The 27,864-nt window shown below is 36.8% G+C and overlaps 1 protein-coding gene across 1 annotated transcript in view; it reads right to left on the minus strand.

The window, feature by feature from the left end:
- The window catches only part of LOC137394011 (tubulin polyglutamylase TTLL7-like), a 28,944-nt gene extending 1,748 nt beyond the window's left edge, over positions 1-27,196 (minus strand). Inside the window, exons 1-14 of the mRNA XM_068080727.1 lie at positions 26,965-27,196; positions 26,429-26,618; positions 23,291-23,449; positions 18,761-18,977; positions 16,590-16,671; positions 15,885-16,126; positions 15,450-15,544; positions 15,046-15,178; positions 12,355-12,579; positions 10,703-10,844; positions 6,439-6,647; positions 4,036-4,254; positions 2,689-2,843; positions 845-1,009 (exon numbers count right to left, since the gene is read on the minus strand). Coding sequence (XP_067936828.1) covers positions 845-1,009; positions 2,689-2,843; positions 4,036-4,254; positions 6,439-6,647; positions 10,703-10,844; positions 12,355-12,579; positions 15,046-15,178; positions 15,450-15,544; positions 15,885-16,126; positions 16,590-16,671; positions 18,761-18,977; positions 23,291-23,449; positions 26,429-26,618; positions 26,965-27,094 — 2,363 coding nt within the window. The 5' untranslated portion in view covers positions 27,095-27,196. The remainder of the gene's footprint in view (positions 1-844; positions 1,010-2,688; positions 2,844-4,035; positions 4,255-6,438; positions 6,648-10,702; positions 10,845-12,354; positions 12,580-15,045; positions 15,179-15,449; positions 15,545-15,884; positions 16,127-16,589; positions 16,672-18,760; positions 18,978-23,290; positions 23,450-26,428; positions 26,619-26,964) is intronic.
- Positions 27,197-27,864: the final 668 nt, after the last annotated feature.

The raw sequence follows: 27,864 nt of genomic DNA on the forward strand, positions 1-27,864 counted from the left end.
TGGGAAGTAGGGACGGGTACAACTAGAGAAGAAGGGATGGGTACAACTAGAGAAGAAGGAACGGGTACAACTAGAGAAGTAGGGATGGGTACAACTAAAGAAGAAGGGATGGGTACAACTAGAGAAGAAGGAACGGGTACAACTAGAGAAGAAGGGATGGGTACAACTAGAGAAGAAGGGATGGGTACAACTAAAGAAGTAGGGTTGAGTACAACTAGGGAAGTAGGAACAGGTACAACTAAAGAAGAAGGAATGGGTACAACTAGAGAAGAAGGGACGGGTACAACTAGAGAAGAAGGGATGGGTACAACTAAAGAAGTAGGGTTGAGTACAACTAGGGAAGTAGGAACAGGTACAACTAGAGAAGAAGGAATGGGTACAACTAGAGAAGAAGGGATGGGTACAACTAGAGAAGAAGGGACGGGTACAACTAGAGAAGAAGGGATGGGTACAACTAGAGAAGAAGGGACGGGTACAACTAGAGAAGAAGGGACGGGTACAACTAGAGAAGAAGGGATGGGTACAACTAGAGAAGAAGGGACGGGTACAACTAGAGAAGAAGGGATGGGTACAACTAGAGAAGAAGGGACGGGTACAACTAGAGAAGAAGGGACGGGTACAACTAGAGAAGAAGGGATGGGTACAACTAGAGAAGTAGAGAGGGGTACAACTAGAGAAGAAGGGATGGGTACAACTAAAGAAGTAGGGATGAGTACAACTAGGGAAGTAGGAACGGGTACAACTAGAGAAGAAGGAATGGGTACAACTAGAAAAGAAGGGATGGGTACAACTAGAGAAGAAGGGATGGGTACAACTAAAGAAGTAGGATTTGTTACAAACTTACCTGCTTGTTTCTCCTTCAGTTGTCGACTTGTTCTTTGCATCATTAGCAAACTGATAAACAATGAGGAGACAATCCTTACAAAGCTCAGTAATACGTCGGCAACACTCCATCTCTCTCTCACTGATCACGTCAGTTGACTTAGCAAATATCGTTTCCCATGAGTTTCTGCAAGAAATCTGCTTGTTAATAAATATATCATTTTGAAAAGGAAAACTTATACAATATAAAATGAATTACCATTCACACAACTAAAAGTAGTAGAGTAGAGCTGTACAAAACTTCTTACAAGACTGTACCACGTTATGATATACACAGTGACTGTATTGCAGTGTTAGCCCTATTGCACACACCACAGGCTGATTGGTTGTAAAACCAAAGATGTGTCTTGCAGAATAAATTTAGCGAACATTGTCTTGTTATAGAAAGTGCTTTGAATGAAGTTATAAATAGATACATAGATTAAAGCTCTATGTAAACAGTTTACGAGTTGCCTTCTTTTTTATTAAAATTAATGTAGACAGACAACTCCAAAGTTTAATAAAAAGGATGTAAATTCAAAGTGCTAATGTTACAAAAATTGTAATAGTGTATCTTATTACTCGGTGTCTGACATAGCCTACTCACTCTATTATAGTTAATAACAAAAATGTCATTTCTTAATTTTGTAACAGGGTAAGACCAGGGTAAAAATCACGTGAAATGTGTTGGTGTGTTTACATTGCCGATATCATGGCATGCATATATCAGTAATTGAATTGCTTCACATTGAATGACAGGTTGAAGTTATGATGAAGACGTGTCAATTTTGTTCCTCATCAGTAATATGACGGGTTGTTAATAGCGAAAAGGCGCGGCGATAATAATAACAATTATTATTTAATATAGTATGTTGACTCTCCAGAGGTTAATTAGCTAAGAAATTAATCAAGCGAGCCTTTGCCTAGAGTTGATTGGGTTCAAGTAATTAATTTTCTCGTTAATATGATCTATATTTGTGATAATAATGAAAAGTGTAACCACCAAAAATTTCACTAAAAATTTTGGTTATTACAAAGTGTTGTGTTTTTTTCGCGATTTTATGAGTACAATAGAGCATTAGACGAAATATTGATAATATATGGGCAAATTAACATAGTTTTATCTTGAACTTTCGGGGCAATTTCATAAATACCGCAACAGTTAATTGAGAGTTGAGTACCTTCTCACAACAGCTCTTACCTAACCTACACGCGTGAAGAGAAAACAGTATGGAATAAGTAAACCTTTGCCAACAGGCATGATATGGAAACATTAACAGAGTTCGAGTAAACTCAAAGAATTCGCAGTTTGACCATAAGAAGGCCGAGAAAACGTGTGACATATTAATTTGTCACTTTTCCTTTTTATGTTCAAATGTTAAATTATTCACACCTATAGAAGCTTTGTAAATACTTTCATTCATATTTTGAAGCGGATATAAAACTAACGATCTTTTAGACTTTTAAGAATATACATGTAGATGCTATAGATTTATACAGACATAAAAACATCTGAATGAAACTATACTACAAATGTTTAGTTACATAATCATAAATATACAAAGAATAAGAAAAACACCTCGAGGAAATTCCAATTTACGACTTAGTTATTTCAGGTAGATTTGCTTTTCCTTAGACACCCCTACTAGGCCCCCCATCAGGCCGTATTAGATGACATGAATATATAGTTAATTAAATAAATATACACAAACATAGATAAAAATAAATAAGGACAGATAAATATGCATTAGCTAAAAGCACATATGTAAATAAAGCTAGATAAAAATACACTCTCAACATAAATAGAAATATATATAAATGCATTACCCTGCAAAACAGTTCCACAGTCCCTGGCCGTGACTCCAGAGCAGCCTGTTAAAGACTCTAGTGAATATTCGGAAGATCTTTAGAGATTCCACATCAGTAGTCTGGTACACATGCTGCACTTTAGCCCTGATGTTAGACTTGACAATCTCTACTACCTGCAATGCATTAGCATATTAAAGTGATTAAAATTACAACAAAATTTACGATTTAGGGCTAAGATCACTATCAGAAAGGATTGGTATATGTTGGCTGAGATACATGAGCGCAGGAGAATATTATTGCTGCTATTATGAGCAAAGCCTGCAGAAAAAGAATGAATCGAAAGGGTATTGACTGATCAGAGCTGCTGACAGGTCGCCAGGGGGTCCCTAAAATGCTGTCTCTTTAGAATGTTTAATAGCCCTGATAAATCTGGTGAATAAAAGACAAACAGCCAGTTCTCGCTTTAGAAATTATTATTATTATTGTTGCCTCAAACACGAGTTAAACCTATAAAACTGTTGCCAGCAATTATAGTATTGTTAAATGATGTTTGATACAATGATAATAAAAATAATAATAATTCATCCATAACTCCAGCAAATATAAACTAATTTAATTTCTATAGCAGCCTTCCAAGGAAACATTGATGTATCTTTAGCAAAGTACGCTGCTTTTGCCTGTCTGACAATGTTATTATTACTATTATATTTGCATATATGCCATTATTATTACTCTTATATTTGCATATCTGTCATTATTACTCTAGATATTATATTCGCATATCACATAATATTTTCACTAAAATAAAAGCGTCCAACAAGATTACACCAAATTGCTTTTTCCTTTACACCAGACAAATATAATTTAGGTTCGCCACATTTCTGCGGAAACAGCCAAACTAGCTTTCTAAAATGAAACTAAAAGAGTTATTATTTAAACTTATATTATAAAACCTCAACTCGATGCTTAGCTAAATTTTCTTAAGCAAGCGAAAGACATCTGAAGAGGGTCTCATATTTCCTCAACCAAGGACACCCGGTATAAAACTTGGCAGTAACGCAGACAATTATTTGCCTATAAAATTGTAACAATATTTTCAGAGGCCATATCATAAGAAAATCTGGATAAACTTCACATAAATTACGATTAATATATATTTTGCAATTTTTTTTAATGGTAATTGATAACATCGCAAAAGCGGTCAGATTAGTGCAAAAATGTTATATTTACTGTAATACCTCTGAATAGCCTTGTAATAGGCTTGTGAAATTATTGCGAGAAAAGGACATTCAGCACTTTCTAAATGCAGACAGAGTTCTTTGCCATAAAATAACATTTCTTCTTTCGCGGAAAGTAGCCACTAACCTTTCGGCGTTTGTTGGAGTCAAGTTTGACGAGCCAATAGGAAGCCACTCTTGGTTTGTGAAACTTCCAGTCAGCCATAATTTTGTCGAGTATCTCCTCAGCCTCTTCATCGCTTTTCCCAGGAAACTTGATCCTCATGTCTTGAAGAGATGCGAGCAGAATACCGACCAGCTCATTTTCCTGTTCTTTTATTGCTCTATTGATTGCCTCTGTATCCTCCTGGTAGAACATTGAGAGTTATATAATCGAATCTGTACGTAGACAGCTAATATACATACGGAACACGATTCAGTACTATTCCATACTGATTCAGGTTCTCAAAAAATTTGTCAAGCAAACTGAAAATGTGACAGCCTGCCTAACAGTCTCCGGAGCATCTCATTGGTCAGATAAAAACGAAACTCAGCTAACTCAGCCTAATTTTTACTGTCTTAAAGATTTTACTTGACGATTTCTGTAAATGAAAATCGCTAATTTAATTTGTTTGATGTATCACTTGTTTCACTAGATACATTTAAAACATAATTATTATTTTAGAAGTAAACAATAAAGTATTACAAAATTACAAATGCCATAAGTGATAATCTAAATGTATAATAGTCACTACAAGTGCCTATAAATTGTCGACGCTGTAACTTGGTTCCTTGGTTATCAACCGGGACCCAATCTACAGTCGTGGCCAAAAGTATTAACACCTCTCATCATTTTGTATGTGATCAATGAGGTTTTTGTTTTTTACCCCCCCCCCTCTGCTACCCGGACCAGACAATATACATATTAAAAGATTTCTCAGAAGATATTCTAACATTGGCAGTTAATACTTTTGGCCATAACTGTCCTGCCTTAGAAGTTTTTCAAAAAGTTTGTATACCCGAAACAGTGAACTTTCTTATCAAAACTGATAATTTGACAACCAGGAATAAAAATATAGGCTACCTCCCTGTACTCGTGCTCTGTAGAAAAACACTAAACTAAGTGTATGTAATCTAATTTGGAATCCGGAAAGCTGTAAATTTATATTTGTTCGTTGATAATTACCAATTTTGATAAATAGTAAAGGAGGCCAGCTAAGGGAGTTCAATCTCTCATTAGCTAATTATAATGAGCTCTATGGATGCCTGCAGAGGCAATAACTAGCTAGAGCCATAATCCCTTTGAGGAAGTGTGTTATTGTAACAGCTGACAACATCTGACAACATCAGTGGTGCTAAGATAAATTCATCATACATGACTTTGAAATTATATTTTATATATTCACAACAATTTAATGCGCTACAAATGTGAGTTTATAATTAATAAAATCAAGAGATTTAAATTGTGATAACATTTTCTGATGCTGCCGGCTAACAAAAATAATAGATGTTAAAGATAAACTTACACAAAAATATCGGTATTTTTCTATTGTTTTTGATGTTTGAGATGATCGGACTGCCAAGATGTTTCAACATTAAAATCAACAAAGCTTGATCGTGATTAGAACGCTCAAAAGGAAAATACGTGCAAAATGGTGTCACTAGTTGTTATAGTTGATATCGACTATTGCGTTCAAGCTGCAGCATTACGTGTCTCTATTCTGTTGGTCTCTTTGCAACTATAGATGTCATAATGGCACTCCGCTTGATCTGATCGTTTTAACCACGATTAAATTGTGTCGATTTTAATCTTGAAACATCCTGACAGTCAGATCACCTCAAACATCAAAAACAATCATAAATGATAGAAAAATACCGATACTTTCTGATAAAATATACTGAATTGGAGGTCTTCACTGTTATACTATATCCATATGTAAGATTAACAATTGAACTAGTTCCTGCTTTCTAGTCGATTTCCTTTTTAATTTTTAAACTTAACATGAGCGATTTACAATCACAGTTCCTTATTGTAAATGATCACAAGATACCAGAATATCCTTCTGAGAAACCCAAAACCTTTGAGTCCAAGGTAAGACTGACTCTCACAGTAAATATGATCAATCAACTCTAATTTTTTCAACTGACTCTTGCAAAAGGCGTTGTTTAAATAAGAACAGAAAGTAAATTTGATGATGTTGAACTGGGCAGTACCATACTATTACCTCCTACGCTTATCCAACCCAACAGAGCAACTATTATTATAACCAACGCTTTTTGTTCCCACAAAACGCGAGCAATAAATCCTGAGGTACTTAACAAATATCGCATGTGTATATTTTTAACTAGCTTTGATCCCAAAAAAATTTCTCCTAATATGCCAATTTAAATAACTTAGCACATTTTTAAAAATATGTAGCATAGCTTTTGTCAGTTTACTATATATAATGTAAATATTGGCAAGGGCTCTAATATAACAGAGACTTTCATAGTAAACAGGAGAGAGAGAGCTTGCGTTCACTCACTAACACAACTCTCATTGGCTACCAACCGACAAAGATCGATGCATAAGGCTGTTGTTGCTGCTGTCTTGTGGTATATGGATGGCAGCGGAAGCCTGTCGCTGACTTCGCACTCCAGATCGAATCCTCTGTGGGATTCTAGCCTTTGCCGAGTATTGCCGACTGGAAGCAGCTCTGGCAGGTCTTTGGGGTTGTGGAATCCCTGCTTCTTCATCATCATCCAAATCTGATTCAGAATCTATAGCGATAAAACAAGATATCTGCTAACCAATTGGTACAGATTACGACTCTGTAGGAGAAAAAATACCTGAAGGATGCGCGAAAAGGTTATGAATTCATTAAATTTAAACTAAACATAATTTGAAAATTAGTGTATCATTTATCATTAATTTGTAGCATGAATCTTCCAGGAATTTAATAAAAACTAATCCTTGAATATGCAAAGAAATAACATACTTTAAAGCCTGAAATAGCTTGTTAATATAAAAGTACATGTTTAAGTTTTTCAGGTATAAAAATTAAATTTCTGGCATTTTTATCGCCAAAAACAAATATTAAAAATTCAAATTATTGGCCAAAGTTATTTCTATAAATTATATCAAGCAAATTTTATTAGTGATTTTAAAAAGAAATTCTAAAGTCAGAGAACTGGCATCATCAGCAGCTTTTTCTGATGCTGACAGTTAGCTAAAGTCTTTTACATAGCAAAGTTTGTTTAGCCCTTTTCGCTATATAAACTTATCAACATGACTTTTTTAAAATCTGTGCAATCTTTCCTTTCAATACAAAACATGTTTATTTTATTATCTTGTTTTTGTGATAATGCCAATTATTCCCTGACCGTCAATCTTTAATTCCACCTATGCACTGCCCTTTTCAATACACTCATAATTACGGGTCTCAGAGCCACAGCCCAACCTGATCAACCATGGCAACAATTTAATATAATTTATGTATTGCATTCTATAAAAATTGACAAGCTTTGTTACGTAAGAAAATCGTAAACAATTCGTCATGCTTGTCATATTGAGAGAGATGTTTGTCATTGTCTAAAATTGCTCGGTGCAGCTCGCAACAAGCTAGAGCGTCTGCCAGCTTACCGTATAATTAGTGTTTTAAGACAGGCAGGCACCAGAGCTCACATCTAGCCGGTGCAAGGGGAAGACAATGATAGTACTGCACCGTTCTTACCCCCTTCGAAAGCCTCATCTGTATACAGGAGTCAATGCAATGAGTTTGTGCAACTTTCTAACAAGCGATGCATAAATTATGATGACATGAGATCAACCCTGGGATCATTTATTTGGATGCTATACACGTATGAGTAAGTTGGCAATTATTCTAGAATTTGTCAATGGTCATACGAAATAGATTAATGCCTCGGCTGTCAGATGAATGCTAGGCCTTGCAAGATTAGCTGCACCTCATGACCAGAGCCTCAAACACTGCCTCAGATGTATCTATACATATATTTGTGGTTGGCAAGTGTCAGTTGGAATGGAGGGGTGATTCCAGTACACCAGCTTCTTCCACATATCGCTGGCACCACATTTAAATCTTGCATTAGAATCAGTGAATTGTTTGATTGATGGGTGAGTCGATTAGAAAAAAGGAAAGATGGTCGTTACATCAATAAAGTATTATCACTCTATCAGCTCCGTATCTTATCTCCCCTTTCATCAAACGCTAATAGTAAAACATTATTGATCAGGAGATAGTTTTCTTTTTCATCTGATATTTGTAAAATTTATAATCCATGAGCCTCACGGAAGCTTGAGAGGTGCTCACATATATAGCTGATATGGATCTACACATCTGCTTCAAAATTTTTAATAGCTGCGCTTTAATGAAGGAAGCACTTCAAGGTGTGATAATATTTCTTTTGATTCACATTTATATTATTATACAACTATTATTATCTTATTGCGTGGAACTATGATTAATATTCTTTTTAAAAATAACGTTTGCTAAGATTATGGTTCAGCTAAAAAGCGAAAATATATGGGGACGAGACAAGTTTTTTTGGAAAGATGAATGTGACGTTTGAATTATGAACTTTAAATTTGTGGAGATAAAAGAAGATGAGGTAAAATTACAAGGTGGCTTGCCAGGGCTCTGTGGCTTTGCAAACCGCCAGGTTATAATGACATCACAGAGCGCCCAACCGCACATAAAGAATTAAAAAAGAATGTTAGAAAGCGGTGGTTATGTAATGTGGCAGATATAGATATAATCTACCAAAGATATTTAATTGCGAATCATACATGCGGTGGATATTTAAAATTTGAGGTTTCAAATAATCAGTTGATAAAAGCATTAGTCAGAGAAGCACCAGATGACTATGGTAATAAAAGATGTATGATATTAGAATCGTCTTAGCAAGGCCCCTACATTGGCAGTTGACTCGACAGGTTTGGCGTGAGAAACACCAAACTAACCACCGAATGTACGATTAATCTTTGAAAGAGCGATCGCAGGAGAATTGATGCTAATTAATATGCATTGCAAGTGATAATGGAGATTGTGTGCTCTGCGGCTGGTCAAAGGGAGAGCGTTGTATGGTTACCACACTGGAGGAATCTAGGGAGGATGGCGGGGTGGTTAGCTCTTAGAATAGCCTATGACTCATGCGTTCCAGCCAGCCCACAAGGAATCTGCCTTCTATTCTCCATTAGAATATCCTGCACGAGCTCTGAGGCAGGAAGAGCTACGTGGCCGCTGTCAATGCTGTCATGTGTCACTCATTTTAGCAATATTATTCTTCAGTATTTAAACACCCGTTAATAATATTACTAAACTGCTGTCGCAGGAAGCTACTGCCTTATATTCCATGACCCTATTACGATTATTTTAGCAATGCTATGTTAAAAGGCCCAGAACTTTAGCCTGTGATCAAACTGTATGGTATTCGCAGCATGCTTTAGCAATAAGTCTTTCGATATGGCCGTGATTGGAAGATAATTAAAAAGGAAATCGATGACGCTTGCCAAATATATTCTGGCAGTTTCACAGGATGGATGACAGCGAGTCTCTTAAACAAGAGATATTATATTTTAAGATCTCATGATAGGCTGATACAACAAAAAACATAAAGCTTTGCATTTCTTCCGTAGCCTTTGCTCCCCTTATCAGACAATAGCAGTTTTTCTAAAAAGTCAAATATTTCACGATTTTAAATCAGATGTTTGAGCTCAGGCTATATTTTATTACTGTCTCAAGTCTAACACTGACAGATAACTCTGATATTACTAACATTTGATGTATTTAAAGCAGGATATTTTACTAAAAAATCAAAATATTTAAAATTTTCATAATTTTTCCTGCAAAATATTCACATATCTGCTGAGACAAAACGAAGTCATCTTTAAGCCTAATTTTTAAAGAATACAACATTTTGTTCCTCCCACATCTTTCTAGATCATTAATTTAATGTAGGGCGTGAATTCTACTACTCGTGAGCAACAAGACAACCAACTTGAAAAGGTTACAACTGCAAAAAACAGCTCTTTTTATGTAACAATGAGCTGTCTATGGTTACTGGTAGTCAGTTCACAAGTGGACCGCTAGCAATTCTTTTATATATAATAGCTTTAAACCGGTTGGCACCACTTGAGTGAAAATTGATTTTGGGTAATAAAGAGAGAAATAATGGCATTCTCAAATGTAGGATATGTTCTGTATGCCTCACCGTATAATTCCAAATTATGATCTTGATAGCATATTGATAAGGCATTAAATAGAGCCCTTCGCTGTCATAGTAGTGAACATAAAAAATATATCCATAAAACAAGCAAACATTACAGCCAATCATAGAGCTAGTCACATGTCAGCTTTGTTTCCCTTCAGGAATAAGTTTCTCGATATGTAATTTTATTTGTTTTTGTTTGTTTCTCTGCTCCGGCACAGCGTCTATAGCTATTTGAGGCTAAAGAACGTAATAGGATGAAATAACACGTATCCATACATTAGACTCAAAATTAAGCTAGTTACCGCTCTGTAGTTGATTCTCTTACCAAATTTAATACCAGGGGCTTCCAATCCAAGTCCCCTATTGGTAAGAACATCTCATTCTGAGAAAATCAAAAACATTTGAGTTCAAGTTAGGGCTGACTCCGACAGTAAGTATTTCTATTTTTCATCCGAACAGACAGCACACCCAGTTAGGACAGCAGCTTAGCTTCCTTTTCTCATAACAGAGAGCAGACTCTCTCCCATTGCTAGCCAACCTGCCTCTCAGACATACGAGTATGTTACTAAATACAAGATTAAACCAGAAAGTGCATTAATAGTTACCATCCACATCCGGATCTTGATCTGCATTGCTGCAGGGCATTCGTGTGAGCGGGGCGGGTCCTCTTTGCCTCCGACCTTTCCATTCACCATCGACCGTCTCCTCAGTCTCATACTGGGCCAGCATGTCCAACACCTCGTCCTCCTAACATATAAATTCAAGAAATTATTCCAAATCCAAAGCTTAAAATTCAGGGCAGACTTTAATCTGAGTGCACCAACCAATTACCATTTCATGTTTTTTATTGAACCCAGAAGAGGGTGTTGGATGGCCTTATAACGTTCAGAGTAGTAAAAGTAAAAATCTAACATTAAAACCGGTGCAGAAAGCTAGAGTGTGAATAATTGACTAGCTAAATTGATGAGATTTGTCAGTGAAAATTGACAAGATCTCTTTCTTTCTCTCCGTATGTCAGTGGTAAGGCTTGTCAATTATTAGGTACATTTTGGAAGCTAAAGTAACTTCAAACAGGGTCCTTCGGCACAGCCAAGTATTTTACCAGATTCTAGTGTCAAAGGACCGAGACCTGGATATTTTAGAATACAGAAGGACAGTACACAAGGAAGGCTTCATATTATCAAATACACAACTGTATTGTAACACATCTTGGCACCTACACAAACGTCAAATGTGAGATAAGCGCCAAACTTTAAAGCTTATTGAGCAAGCTTTTGTCTGCGAATAGATAGAAGTCAGACAGCCCTACTACAAATGACATAAAGTAAATCTATTTTTTTAACAATACTGGAAGTAGACAATAAAAAATGAAAACTTTTGTTTCTGGATTTAGAACACTTCCACAAAAAATTGGCACATTACATTATAGTGATTTTATAGCCAATAAGCAAAAAACAATGTATTTGTGGCTGAATAAAAAAAATGGAGTTCTGTAAATTAAACTTGGACCAATGAAAAAAGAACATTTCAAGAAATAAACCAGACCTCAAACATCCGAGGCAGTTGTTGATGACATGTTCAAGAGAGAACTTCAATGTACAAGAATGATTAATGCTCACATATCACCCGCAGTCTTGTGGATAAAAGACCGTATAAGCTTAGGATAAGGATTGATCGTGCACTTGTAAATCTGCAGCTAATATCACCACAACCCAACTCACGTCCCTTTATAACACCTAGCTGACTAAAGGCAGATACGAAAATGCCCTCCACTGTTCCAACTACATCAAAAAGTTTAAGCGATGGCGATTGTTGAATTAGTGCACATGTGTTTGCCAACCAATTGTGATGTCACCGGAACACTTAATAGTTTCGTCGTGTTACCTATGGGAAGGAAACTCCACCAGAATTATGCATGAACACAAAAGGTATTAGCATAAGACGCCTGTGCCCCTCTGCATTTATTTACAGATAAAAAGCATGGAACTAAATAGCCTAAGAATTGACATAGGAATGCTGCATTCAACAGCTTTCATCTCTCCAATGTATGCCTTAGATGACTGGTGAATGTTATAACATATTCCAACTTGACATAAAACTAATCTGGTATAACTGTTTACAAATTTATTAGAAGCACGTAAAAAAGTATAGAAAATAGTTAATTAACACTAACAATTGATTTTTTGCTTCAAAAAAACTACAATAAAGTAAATTTATTCAAAAAAAATTTTTACCATTCAAGATCCTTTACACTTACCCGATATTTCGTGACGTACTGTCGTTCGATTTCGCGAGACATACTCGAGTTGGCCTTGCCCCCGACATTGCTTGCCAGGTTACTAAATGCACTAAGTAACAACTTAGTGTACTTCTCTTGCTGGAACCTGTCTTGAGGTGGAAATATTCTACGAAACCTTCCACAGTTTCTGTCCTCAAATTCAGTTTTGGCATTATCTCTTCTGATCCTTACCAAAAGGTCTTTCTACAGATGGGAAGAAATAATGACAATCAAGAGTTGTCTTTCCATTGCATATAGTTGTATTAGAATGATGTACAGCAAAAGCACCTTCTTCTTATAATGAAGCCCTAATGAAGTAACTTTTCAGTGATGACAATTGAGATATCCAGTTTCCTAAAAATTGGCATGAACTCCTCTTGCGGAATAAAATATGTTTCTGGTTATACTAAATTAATTTTTTATTTGCATAGTGGTTTCTTCCACCATAACTAAATAATGAGCAACATCAAATCAATACGAACATAATTTCATCTTTCAATACTTCGAGACCTAATCTTGTACACACAAGCAGGCCCCCTGATGTTGGACCGTATTAACAACTTCCCATTGATTGTGAAAGTTCTTACTGTAGGATAGCACAATTCCTTTTTAACTGAATATCCTACTGAAGCTCAATGCTTGCAGAGCTCAATGAAAGACACAGGCGCAGAAACAAAACATACAAATACTTTTTTTCCATGCTCTTTCAAAGAAGTGATGTTTTAGAGGCAACTGAAAAATCATAACGATTGAACTACACCGAGTCTGATAGAGTGTGTATATTTGTTATGAATAGAACAACAAATAGATTTAGTGTAAAACTCTTGTTGCTGAGGAGAAGCTTCGTATATTTTTGATCTTCGTTACCAAGCATGTCAATCAGTGCGTCATTAGACACTAATGTTCTGTCAGCAGCCATGTTTCATTTTATGGGTGGTTTTAGAAGTACCCTTACTAGTTGGGCGATATCTGAAGGACATAGGAATAATATCTTAAGAAATCAGTCAAGTTAAAACTTTGGAATTAGACTGGAAACATATTACCCACAAAAATGACTAAAATTTTGTACTCATATGTTAACTGTAAAGAGAAAGTGAAACTACGCAGTCGAGTTTACTCGAATGTGGGATCGGGTGGACAATTCCTATCTCAGGTTTCTCAATGATAACCAGCAAACAGTTGAGTGAAGAGGTGAACTTGCAGAAAGCTGTAATAGTGCATCCATAACCATATGATATAAATAGACGGTTTAGACAGGTAAACTTGTCCACAATCTCCGTCAGACCAGTATTCATCGCGCAGGTATGCACACCTACCATTGTTCATAGACTAATTAAATTACTCCGATCTCTGATTCAACACCAGTATTACACCTTACCGTCATCCTTCAAGGTTATTCATCATAATCATTCTAATGATTAATTTCTAAGGTTTTTGTAGCAAATTATTTATAAGCTTTGGTTTAAAGTTCATGACAAGCGTTAAAAAACAAAAGGCTGTTAAAGAACCCACAGAATTTTAATGAAAAAAATGGATTATCTAGAAAAGTTATACTTCTTATGTTAATCAATATCAATGATTAATAATACTATCGATTCGTCATTCTGTTGTTGTCTAGAATGATTTGAGATGAGTTTGAGTAAGATGTCAGGAATCAACTTTCAAAACATTTTCTGTCATTTATAAGCGAGGAGGATAAACTTGTGAATGAGCCATCGGTGATAAGTGTTGATGAAAAACCAACTCGTAGGCTGATGGATAGCAGACGGATAGCTAGACGTGTGATTGTCTCAAATTGCCAACTCAGCCTCCTACATACAAACTGTCAGTTTAGGGAGTCACTACTTGGCAGAACTCTCGAAAGTCGTACATGATTTATGGCAGGCCGGCTCTTTCTTATACAAAGCACAAATCACAAAAGTGACAGAAACAAGGCCAGTCATAAACATTCCAAAGGCGCTGTGTCATCTATAGGGGTCTCTCTTCGATCATACCCACGTCAGTTCAACTAATTGCAAGGCCGACAGTGTCCGAGAAACACAAAACTCTTTAACGTAGTGTAAGTGGAGATGACGAAGTGTTTTGGAAATATGAGTAGAGAAGCAATTACAAATGTTAGACAGATATTTTTTATTAGCACCAAAATTTACAGGTTAGGATTGGCTTAATAGCAGGTGGCGTCATTGTCAACTAATCGTAAACAGCTGCCGAAATGCGACTCATTACGGCACAATGAAGACAGCTTGCAAATAAAACAAGTAAATTCAAGGTGAAGATGAATACAGGAGTATTTATGCTCTGCTAAAAAAAGTTCCTCTAAATACTAGCAATGCAAAAAATGTTAATTTTCAAGAAAACTTTTAATCCATCACCATAATTAGGTCTATTTGACATAATTCCTATGTCAAATAGGAATCCACGCTTTGTGTCTAACCAAAAGTACATGTTTTTACTGCGGCAAATGCTTCTGTTACTATTTTGAACAGGACTTTCTGAACTGGACGTCACGGCAGTATACGCATTTTCACATTTAAACCTTTTGGACCGAGACTGTAAAATAGCCTTAGGGCCAAAATTTAGTTAGTTAGTAAGTTAAATACCTTAATTTAGGTTTAGATCTAAAGATCTAAACCTAAATTAAACATATAATACTTTATTTTATGTACAAACCAATTCTTCTTTCCGCTTATCCTGCAATGTTCTCTTTCTGTCGTCAGCGTCGCTCAGAGCTCCTCGAGGTTGCAGAAGTCGTCGTTGTGCTGCCGCTTTTTGAGCGGCAAGATTCTTTTTCTTATCACTCGCTCTTAAAGCAAAGAATTACAATAAAGGTCATCTTCTGGCAGCAGTCCATCATTGGCCACACTGCCTAAATCTTCAAAGCAAATAGTTTTGTCAGCTCGATAAATTCATTGAATTATGGGACTAATAATTAATATAAAAAATGATGAAATATTTCATATTTAATGTTGAATAGTGAGAAATAGAATGACACATGTGAATAGAACTTGCCAAGAAAGCTGTTATCAATGTTTTTGATCAATATTAATGCAGACGGTTGAGCCGAACCAGCATACCTGATATTGACGATCCTGAGGGCATCGGTAAGAAGGGCTGACTTGATGTCGTAATCAATCTGTTCATTGGTACCAAAGCTAGGAGACCTGTTTATCTACAAAATGAAGAAATTATCTCATGCAAGCTACTTACTGTTGCCAAACCTTTGCTGACAGCCGTGATCAATCACTCTTGCACCTGCTGCTCACCTCCCCGGGCTATTTGATTAGTAGTTGATTCATGTAAATTTCTGACAGTCACTATTTGCGAAGACAAACCTAGATAATTGGCCCCATGTAAAAACAGCGCATGTACAATGTTTAGCAGGTCATTTATTTCTTCCCTGGACATTCGGAGATGCGAAGACAAATGAACCGGAGGCTTCTGACGAGAGCTTTCTCTGCCTTACTGAGTATAATAATCTACATATGGCATAAAGTAGTTAATATTATTACCTCCAGCAACCAAGGTTTAAGTTTCCTGTCCAACATGATGTCAAAACCGAGTATCTCAAAGCAAACACTGTCGCTGCCAGGAGCTTGGCCAGGCCTGCACATCTTATAGGCATGGTGCACATGAGGAAGAGCGCAAATCATAGTTTTGATAATCACATCAGATATGTTAGCCCAAAGGGTGGCCACTTCTATGCCATTTCTCCGCATGTACTCGTTTAGAAATTTCAATGACCTCTTGCTCCCTGTAATCAAAGAAAGTGTGCAACCGCATTGATTTCTTAGCATCCTTGCATAAGGATGCAAATGTATAACAAGAAATTACCTCAAAATAATTTCCTTAACGCCAGCTTATGACTCATAACGTCTCCGATTTCAGATTTTACTTTTGTGTAAACACAGTGTTGCGGTTCTTATGGCAAGACAAAGAGTGGCAGATCAAATATTTACAATTCAGCGAGTACATATCGCTAGGATTCATCTACATGAGGCATGACACTTTCCAGCCCCGCATCTCTGTGGTTGAATTCTATGGCAACTGACAGCTTGATAATTTAAAAATGTAGATAAAAAATGCAAAAGTTTTTAATAACATGATGACATATCAAATGTTATACATAATAGGAAGCGAACCTCATAAATGGTGTTACACAGACAAGCCCTGGCTAGAGCGAGACAGAATGCAGTTAAAGTGAACAGTGAACATACCGGAATGGACTGTTTCTCCTTTCTCGTACGTATCACTGTGTTTGTTTATTGAGTAGTTGGTCAAATGCATAAAGAGAACTGCCTAAAAAAGGAGGAGATAAATCAAGCAGTGTCTCCAACGAAAATAACTAAAACTGAAGCCATATATCAACCTGCACATGACAAACTGCAAAAATCGCCAAAAAGGCTGGCGTAAGCCAACCTGATGAGGTAACTCAACCTGCAAGGGTACACCAACTTGCAGACGTCAGCCAACACTAACCTGCGGATGCCTGCCGACTCATTAGGCATGTCAGCAAGCCTCAAGATGTGATAATCAAGGTAAAAAGTGCCACTTGAAAACAATTAGTGAAATCAAAGTAACATATTGGCAAATGCTTTGGAATGTCATTTTGCAGAAAAAAACCTACATAAGTTGTGGCAAAAACTACCTTGGCAATGTTTTCAAGAGTGTGAAGCATGACAAGAACTTGAATTTTAGAGTTATAAAAGATTTTTTCTATCACGTAGTAAATTTTGAATTTGTTCAACTGTATAAAACTCTTCGTTATGTCTGTAGTCACGAGAATCAACTCGACTACCGACAGCGTTATCGCGTGCAAGGGTCTGGTCACTCACACAAATTTTCTAACATTTTTTACAGTATTTTCATAACCATTATTTTTTATATTTTTCCCTTTTATGTGTTCTTTCTGTTACGCATGATAAATTACAACACACATTGGTAAAGTGTAAACAACATATTTTTAGGGAAACATCTAAAACCATGGCATCTTTACTAACACTTTAACGAAGTATTAACAGGATTTTTTCTTAATTTTTTAGACATTGTAACTTGATCATTTTTTGACTCAAGGTAAAAGTAACATTGAAATTGTCCCCCTTAATCTCTGTCACAAGAGGAATACTGAAGGGGAATTATTTACCAGGATATGACAACAAACATAATCAAACAATTTTGGTATGTTTAGGAAAATTAAAAATACTAAAAAACATCAGTTTATAGCTTTTTGTACAGTAGAACTCTTTCTTAATAGTTTGCCATAATCACAATAGGTACAATCCTTCATTTTTCCGTGACGTCATTTTATCATTGTCGGCCATCTTTATAGACAATTTTATCGTTAAAAACAAGAAGCTTTTGCAATGATCTTTTGAAAACAATGCTTTTGTTTGCAATTTTTTTCTTATAGTATCAAAACAAAACCAAAAAGTACTATTAAATAAAAGAATAGCGAACGTTTTCTACAAATATGGCGGCTTTTTCGTGAACGAGCGCATGTGCAAACGACTTGAGGACGTCAAAAAAACGATGGATAGAATTAAATTTTTAGCAATAGACAAAAAGAGAAAGTTACGAAAGCAGCCGTATTTTCATCAATATTATTTAGTATTTTTTCACGGCAGACACAACTCTGCGAAGATCAATGTCTATGAAACAAAGAATGAAAACTTTTGTTGTGTATGCTGGATAAAAGCCTACATGTATTTAATGAGTCAATTCTAACAGAGTATTAAAAGGTTGCCTGCCAACAGTCATTTAAAGAGACCCTAAGAATTGCTATACCTTCTTTAAAACTAACTTCTCAAGTTAGATAGTATAAATCCTTCCATGCTCGTAGAGCTTGAATACTATTCTATGTGAATGCTAGTAGAATTCAGCATATCTATAGAAGCTCTTGGGTAAAAATATATAAAGCTCTATCTTCTATAAAATGATCTATAGTTCTACATGGTTAATAATAGTTTTTGGGTAAAAATATATAAGGCTCTATGTTCTACAAATTATCTACAGTTCTAGATGACTAACAATAAAAAATGAGAAAAATTCCAATATAATTTGCCATAAAAATGTGTTTCACTCTGCAAAGTGATTATCAGGTGTCTTTGTACTGTACTCCATAAACACCTGAAAATTGCTTGATAAAGTCGTACACATTTTAGAGCAAGGTAAAGTTAGCCTTATTATTACTGTATGTACATCTACAGACTCAGCAGTAGCAATCTCTATATCCACTTCTATAGAATATCTAGTAGTAATATATACATCTGGATTGTTTAGTAGTGATCTAATGTGTATATCTAAACCTATTTGGTTCCTTAACAGGACATCTATACACGCGTCCATCTATATCTACAACGATTTAATAACTATTCATATAGTTTTATACCAAGTTTTGAGCGGTTGGCTCCTGATAGTGCTCCGTGCCAAGACGCACAAGCCCATCATCAAACAAGAATATTTTGAGAGGGTCGCAGGAAGAGACAAGCACGTAAATACGAAGGTCACACTTGAATCCATCTATGAGAAATGGTCTCTCTAGGTACTCTTGAACGACTGTGTGCTCACTCTGTGGTATTTTCTCAGCATTGAGGTAGAGAGCTATGCTAAAACAGTATTGACAAGGTGCTGAGGCTATGCTAGTAACAGTATCATATGGTACAGTCACTATGCTAAAACAGTATTGACAAGGTGCTGAGGCTATGCTAGTAACAGTATCATATGGTACAGTCACTATGCTAAACCAGTAGTGACAAGGTGCTGAGGCTATGCTAGTAACAGTATCATATGGTACAGTCACTATGCTAAAACAGTAGTGACAAGGTGCTGAGGCTATGCTAGCAATGGTATGATCTAGTACAGAGGCCACGCTAAAACAGTATTGAGATGGTGTAGAGGCCATGCCAAAATATTGGGGACATGGTGCAGAGGCTATAGTAAACCAGAATTGACATGGTACAGACGCTGTGATTGTGACAGTATGACAGGATACAGATGCTATGATAGTAACAGTATGACAGGGTACAGAGGCTATGATAAACAGTATTTACATGGTACAAAGGCTATGGTAAAACAGTATGACGTGGTACAGAGGCTATGCTAAAACAGTATTGACATGGTACAGATGCTATGATAGTACTAGTATGACAGGGTACAAAGGCTGTGATAGTAACAGAATGACAGGGTACAGAGGCTATGGTAAACAGTATTTACATGGTACAAAGGCTATGGTAAAACAGTATGACGTGGTACAGAGGCTATGCTAAAACAGTATTGACATGGTACAGATGCTATGATAGTACTAGTATGACAGGGTACAAAGGCTGTGATAGTAACAGAATGACAGGGTACAGAGTCTATGGTAAACAGTATTTACATGGTACAAAGGCTATGGTAAAACAGTACGCCACGGTACAGTGGTTATGTTAAAACAGTGTTGGTGTGCTGAAGAGGCTATGGTGGTGATACTATTGAGATGGTGCAAAGGCTATGCAGGCAGTGGTATGTCATGACGCACCTGGTACCTAGGCTATGCTAGTACACGCAACAACGCTTCTGTGGTACAGCAGCAATAAGACTGGTACAGTTGCTATGTTGAGATCAGATTTTTCAACTTTGTAATACAATTCCTAATATTGTACCATAATTGCTATGTTACAATTATGGTACGAGGTTATGCTAGAAACAGCATAATTTTGGCTCAAAGATAATGCTAAAAACAATAACTTGGAATGCTAAAAACAGCAAAAAAGTAAGACACGGGCTACACTGGCAACAACATGAATATAGTACGCTGTCATAGCAGAAACAATAGAACGCTGGTGCAGGTGTTCTGCTGGGAACAGCAGCGAAGTAGTACAAATAATGGGTTCAAACTCATAACAATGGTGTTACTTTCTGTTGAAGAGCACAAGCTAATGTCCTAACAAAAACACATAGTGAAATTCCAGACTTTTATATAATATAACAGTCTGAGATATCAAGCTAAGTTAGGGCAAATACATCAAGAAGTAATTCCCATCTATATTTAATCACAGTTTGATATTAAATTGAATTGCTCAGCCTTTCAACTGGCATCAAAGCCAGCTAGGCCTGAGGTCATTCGAAGATCACGTTATTTTAAATTGTGATTTAAAATATTGTGGAAATTACATGCACAAGCTCAAATTTCTCTGTCCACTTATACGCACTTCACTTTATATAACTCTCCTTCTGACATGGACTGGCTAATGACGATTGATAGTAATATTAATGTGAAATCTTTCTTAAAGCTACCCTTACACAGCCGAAAGAGGAATTCAAGCGAGCCACCTTTTCATGATGCAAAAAAGTTATTTTTCCCAAACTGTTGATTACCTTTTTAACCTGTGGTGTATCATTTTATTGTTCAAAGATCCTACATACAGGCAGACTCGGACATGTTGAACAGGGCTGAGTTTCCTGGCTAAAGTTTCATTGTTTTTAAAGTGAATATGATTTCTTCTTTTTTTAATTGACTCATGTACGGGCCCACAATGTCCTATATTTCATTATTTGGTGTTTTAACCGGATAGTGAGCTGTACTTTGACAAGCCGACAAAGTCATCAGTAAAGCCATAAAATTACGCACCGTACTGTTCATGTTTAAGAACAATGCTTGTATGACCAAAGCGTTCAAACCAGCTTCGAGATTGCGGTTATCGCTGCGTCAACTTGAATAAATTCGCAACTTTTTTCGCCAAAATCATTTCCACTTCGTTGCGAGACTTGCCGAACTAATCTGAGTCATGCTTTCCGACCAAATTGAGCAGTTGGAAAACAATAACACAATTACTAAGGGGTAGAGATATATAAGGTAATTTAATATTAATTCTGATTTTATGTTTGTTGTTATTTTTTATTTTTATAAACATATCACATAAGCAGAAAACCTAGATAAATGCAGAAAACCAGATAAGATTTAATCAAATTTAATCAAAATGTGCACGAAGTCAACTCATCGTCTCGTAGAACTCTGCAACAAACAACTCCACTTTTCACAAGACAACTCGTGACCCTTTACAAGTATTCACGAGATAATTTGTCACTCTGTAGAATTTACACAAGACAATGCATCGCTTTGTAGAACTTTCCTCAGAGCAATTGGTCAACATCTAGAACTCTGTACAAGGCAACTCGCCACTCTGTAAAACTCTGCACGAGACAACTCGCCACTCTGTAAAACTCTGCATGAGACAACTCGCCACTCTGTAAAACTCTGCATGAGACCACTAGACACTCTGTGAAACTCTGCATGAGACAACTCGCCACTGTGGATATCTGCACAGGCCAAATTGTAAGAATAGAACTTTGCAATTTTGGTTAAAATTTAATACATAATGATGACCTCCAGGTGTAAACTCTCTTTTCATGACTGACACAAAAAACTCTCTAATATATGCGTAGAGAAATGCGAAAACACCCAACTTTCGCTCAGTGTTTAGTAAATTGGATATTTATATGCCATTTTGACAGGACGAAAGTTTATTCCAATTAACTGCACTAATGTAGAGCGATAAACTAACCCGCGTACTCGATAACTCAGCGTATTTTATGAATAAAAGACTCACAGACAACAATAAGAAATATTTACACCCAATTTACCAACTGCTTCAGGCTGTCAGCTATCTATCACTAAAAGGCATGTAAGTTATTTATGTATTTCGGCACTAATTCAAAACAGTCGCCGCCCTGCACAAATACAAATACCACCTGCTAAGCGCAACTCCCGGTGGCCTCTGTGAGCAGAGGTGCTTTTAGTGAGAGTAGTGGGATCTTTACATGTACAAGAGCGAATCAAGCATCAAAGCGACTATTGTGTGCATTTGTCGACATTCAATGGAACTTCATAACTAAACTCGGTCGACAACCCGACGGTACACTGCATCAATTCAATCAAGAAATAAACTGCCCTACTCTTTGAACCACTCCAAACAAATAGACTTTGGGAAATAAATTCAACATCGCTATTTCTGACCGGTTGTTCACAAAAATCTTCAACGGTTAAACAACGTTCCATAATTCAAATGATCAATCTTTGTGTAGGATCTCTATTACCTCATATATAAATATTACCCCAGGATCCTTGGGTAAAAGAGCTTTAGCCTCCTCACTAAGTCTGTAAATCCTCGCTTGTCTTGATGTATTCGTATTAATGTATATATTTGGGCCAAACAAAAATGAAACTTGCATCTAGGAGGATCGGAACTCTAATGAGTCATTCATGACGCAAAAACCCTTCAGCTCTGATGAACTGACACAATTTTCAACATCATTTTTTGGTTAGCCCTAGCTCCAATACTTTAGCTAGGGCTCCAATGCTTGAGCAAAGTGCTGAGGCTATGCTAGTAACAGTAGGATATGGTACAGAGGCTATGCTAAAACAGTATTGAAATGGTACGGAGGCTAGTCTAGTAACCAACCCACTCATTGCAGTCATACCGTTATTATCATAGCCTCTGTATCCTGTCGAATTGGTACTATCACAGAATCTGTACCGTGTCAATACTAGTTTACTATAGCCTCTGCACCATGTCCACGGTGTTTTGGCATGGTCTCTACACCATAACCTTTACTCATTGCACATTGCACCAGCCCATTGCCTGTGGTGCCAGCCTATCCATTGCTCATACCACAGGCCTATCAATTGCCCGAGTCTCACACCTACCCATTGCCCGTGGCACAAACCTACCCATTGCCCGTGATGCAAACTTACCCATTGTACGTATCTCAGATCTACCTATTGTCCATATCACAGACCTACCATGTCACAGACCTACCAAACAGCCATATCACAGACCTGCCTATTGCCCATATTATAAACCTACATATTGCCCATACCTATTGCCCATACCTATTGCCTATATCACAGACCTACCCATTGCTCGTATCACAGACCTACCCATTGCCCATGGCACCATTTGATGGCTTAAAGATAAATATTTTGAGCTTTTTCTTCTTCTTGAGATCCTTCGAGTAATTTTGCAAAGTATTGTATTCCTGCGGTAGAATCCACGTCTTTGGTGAGAAGTCATACTCTTCCGGATGAGCTTTAGTCATTCTAAAATCATTAAATTAAACACAATACATATGTGATACCCTAGTGATTTGCCCAATTACATTAAGAGGTAGACTTTGTTTGTCATTAATAAATTGAAACAATGAATCAATGTCTTATTACTAACACTAACTGACTTAAAGTAACTCTACCTACAAGATGAAGTGGACAACTAAAGCCTGGATGTTACATAATAACGGTGAAGAATTGAATAGCATCATTAGGTAGTTAAACTACATAATGCTAAATAAGAATGCATCTGTTTTGCTTAAAATACTATGTGAGAAGTTCTATTTCATTTTAGGTATATTTCAACCGGAAACTATACAATAAATTTTTGACTACAGAAAACCGCTGTTTGACCAGAAATGGAGAGTTATCTTCCGTATAAAAAGGCTTAAGAAACAATAGAAACGTCTTGCAAGGCACATTACAACTTGGATAAGCTGTATGCTGCTAATAAAACGGTCAACTAGACAGTAGTCATGACATCGCTGAAATCTCTGGATAATTTTTTTCTTTTGTGAAGTATGAAGTACATCTTCTTGCAATTAAACCGTGATATTTTTAGCTAATCGCGGAGACATGACATCAAACGAAAACTGCCTCTTAGAAATTAATGAGCCGAGAGTTACTCCAAAGTGAGTTTATTGTTTTCTTTAAATAATCTCAGACACTCAAGTCTTGGAGAGCTTTTAATAATCGATAAAAATTAAAATACGGTTTCATGGCGCAACGCTTAAGATCAAGGGAGGTGATGGTTTGGTAGGCGGAGAAGAAGTCGTGATCAAAAGACATTTAATCTATTATATGACCAATAGAATGTTCATTAGATGTGTTTTATCCCTAAATTGACAGGAGATGCGACTGATTAGCTCACTCCAATGCCAAAAACCTCCGACTTTCTGAGAAAAATGTTAACAATTTTTAACTTCCACCTGCTGATCAGAGGCTTCCATAAAGCTAAAAGAACAACTACGTTGTAACAAGTTTATTTAAGCCTGTATCCACAATAAGTTCTTGTGGTTACAGAAGTTGTGAAAGCTCAGCAAATCAAAAACTAATTGTAAAAACATGTTCAGCGACAACAAATTTTGTGTAACTTTAGCTACCGTGTTTAATAGCAAATATGGCCGCTATGTATTCGTCAGCCAGGACACGTCAGCTTCGACCAGAACTCAACGAGTACCGGCCCTTCTCTCAGCAGTAAATTAAATTGCACCAAATCTTATGCATATCCAGGTACATTGTCATTACAGACCAAATAAATTGGTTTCAATCGAACTAAATCTCCATTTATCAAACTATTGACACGTAACTTCACTTTTACAAAGAGGGCAAAATCTTGCCTATCTTCTAGGTCCATCCATTTGTGGAAAATATGCGTATACTCATTCGCATACAGATAGGCACTTTTATAGACTGAATTACTATCAATTGTGTTCTTTATTCCATCACAGTACAGTGGAATAGGGAATGCAGTGGAATAGTGGATTGAATGGAATAGAGTACAAAGACTACAGTTCTGTGGTTTTTGTTATAGCAATCTATAATAGCTGTCTAAATGACCTTCATGCTGAGGAGCTGAATGTGTCACTAGATATTTGCTGTTTAGAATACTCAAATCACATCTCTAATCTGCTTGACCATCCATTACATTCCTACTTCTTTAGAAAAACCACTACACCTTATACCAGACACCAACACCTTACCAATTTACATTATAGAACAGAGTTATACAAAAAGAGCTTTTTTTCAATACCCATAATATACTTTACTATGTGTTGTTTTTGTCTCATGGTCTAATTTGCTTTAAACTGCATTCACCAGTTTAAATAAAATTAATACCTATCGACCCATGTGTGTGGTCTGTAAAGCCACCCTAACCATGCTTTAACTTTAACCATGCGGACTATCAAAATTGGGAAATTGGAAATTATCAAACGATTGAAAAATTATTCCTACAAAACATTAGTCAGTGAATACCTTTTCATATTACTTGAGAGTATAGAGGCAAATTTCCTAGCCTAACTTAAGTGGAAGGTTATTATGTTGCATTATCATAAAGTCAAATACGATGAAAAAGCTTTCTACAAAAGCTACAATGAAAACAACGGGCTCTACAGAGCTCTCTAGGCCACCGAGTCCATTCATATCGATATCTATTGAACATCGAGAGCTATATTTACCCGCACTAAAGCTACTAAAAAGCACCACAGTTATCTTGAAGAAGTGTTTACTTAGATATATTTTAACACAAACATCATGTAAAAGCCTTCAGAACAGCGGATAGGCAGCTAATCAGCTGATTGAACACTAATAGAGATCAAGGATTTGACTGTTGTTTGACAGGAGTGCAATAATAACAACGGTAATAATAATAATTAACTTGTCATAGATTAGATAATTGCCAAGCGTATGAAAAATAAAAACCATTAATAAGTATTTATCTCCCCTGGGTTTTTGTATATTGGTTTTTATTGCATTTGTTTGCCCTTACAGCATCAGCAAATCCTTGAATGTGATTTAAAAACTGTTTTCTTGTAATAAAAACAATGAAGAGAACACGTCGTTGACTGCATGTAGCTAATCTCGAAGTAAATTGGATTTTTATGTCATTGAGAGAAATGACAGAGCATTGCCCTACAAGCGTAGTGCATAGTGAGTCAACGCACAGATAAGAAGTGCAAAGAACTAGGCTAAGGCAGCGCATAGCAAACAATAAGATCAAATCAGCACTCGACGCTGTAAGTCATAAGAATTTCAAGAAGCCACAATACTTCTGAAATGAAGTGTTACAGCTCATTTTAAAAGTTATATGAGTTGACGATTAACTGCTGTTTATCGCCTATACAGACTGTGAACTCACTGACCCCTGTATGTCAAAAATACACACAGAGGCATCTGCGCATTCCACCCTGACAGCAATGATATGCTGGCAATGAAGCTGGGGCAGCAGACTGGCTCATTGTAGAAGCTTACCTCGATAGATTGCGTGCCAAGCAGTCCTTCCTACATATCTCTCCCATTCCAGGGAAGTGATTGATTCGTTGAAAGCTTTTCATTTCAGAAATTCTGTCTGTAGGCACGTACGTGTCATTCCAGAGAAGATAGGCCAGGCTATCGTCATCTTTTGTAACTGTATAGCCGAGTTTTTCTACAACCTCTCTCACTGTAAAACAACATCAGAGTAGTAAGTCCAACATAACCAGTAAATTTAACAAAACGAGGAAATAAAGAAAGATGGAGAATATGGCTGTAGTGTTAAATTTATTTCTAGACTAAGGACAGCGTCTCTCATAATGCACTCAGTGCATCTTTGGTACTATTTAGAATAGCTGCCGGTTGTTATAATTAACTCAAGCATCTGCTGACGTTGACTAGACATCTTGTAGACTAAGCTCATTGTAACGCAAGCGATGACAAAGATTTTCAATACTTGTTCACAAGTCATAAAAACTGGAGTGAGGGCTAAAATGTTAAAAGCAAGCTGGACAACATCTCCTTAACCAACCTACCCACTTCATATCTGGTACCCTGCAGATTCACTGTAATCTTGCGCCGTGTCCTTTTCGCATTTGTTGCTCGCTTCCTGTTGCTGTCTTCATCAGGCTGATGAGCATTCATTAAGTTGTGATTCATCAACATGTGGAGGTGATTTCTGCTGCCTGCTCTGTCTCCACCTTCGTAGTTAAATACGCTGAGCTGGTTCGGATTGCGTTCAAGCCGAGCAGTTGAATCACCTGTTGTAACGACTTTTGTTTTATGTTTGTCGACTGGAGAAGTATCCAAGTGTTTGTGTCTATCTTTATAGTCGGTGGATGTAAAATTACTAGTTTCGGTAGCAGCTGGGGTCTGATTATGACTCTGCTTGGTAACTCCATGCCCACTTACATAGCTGGACGGTTGAGAAAAGTTACCGTGTTGCGATAGGGTGCCGTGCGGCGAGAGACTGCTTGAAGCCATTGCTGAATCTGACCCTAGGCTGCTTCGATATTCTGCTAGCAAGTTTTTACGATATGTGTTATGGTCAGATAGTTTTGACAAAGCGCTGTTATCATCACCTTGACTTTTGACTGTTGGCTCACCATCTAGTAGAGACTTTCGCAGACTGCCAGCTGCTGAGAGTCGACTGGCAGCAGAGAGTCTGCTTGAAGTATAGTCATTAGGAGCAGGAGTTATCCCACCTACTGCTGGACTGCTGACATTACTGAGTGAAGACTGCTCCAAGGAAGATCGCAAAGCTGATTTGTACGCCAGCGACTGCTGGCTGAGCAAGATATTGTCACTTGGACTTCCTTGTGGCATTTTCAACTTTGGTGACTGATGGCTCACACTTTCCATAGAGCTATACAGTGACTTATGTGAAGTTTCTATAAGACATCAAACCATTGAATTTCGTTACAGGTTAACCCGTT

This window comes from Watersipora subatra, chromosome 4, assembly GCF_963576615.1.
Source record: "Watersipora subatra chromosome 4, tzWatSuba1.1, whole genome shotgun sequence".
Taxonomy (NCBI): domain Eukaryota; kingdom Metazoa; phylum Bryozoa; class Gymnolaemata; order Cheilostomatida; family Watersiporidae; genus Watersipora; species Watersipora subatra.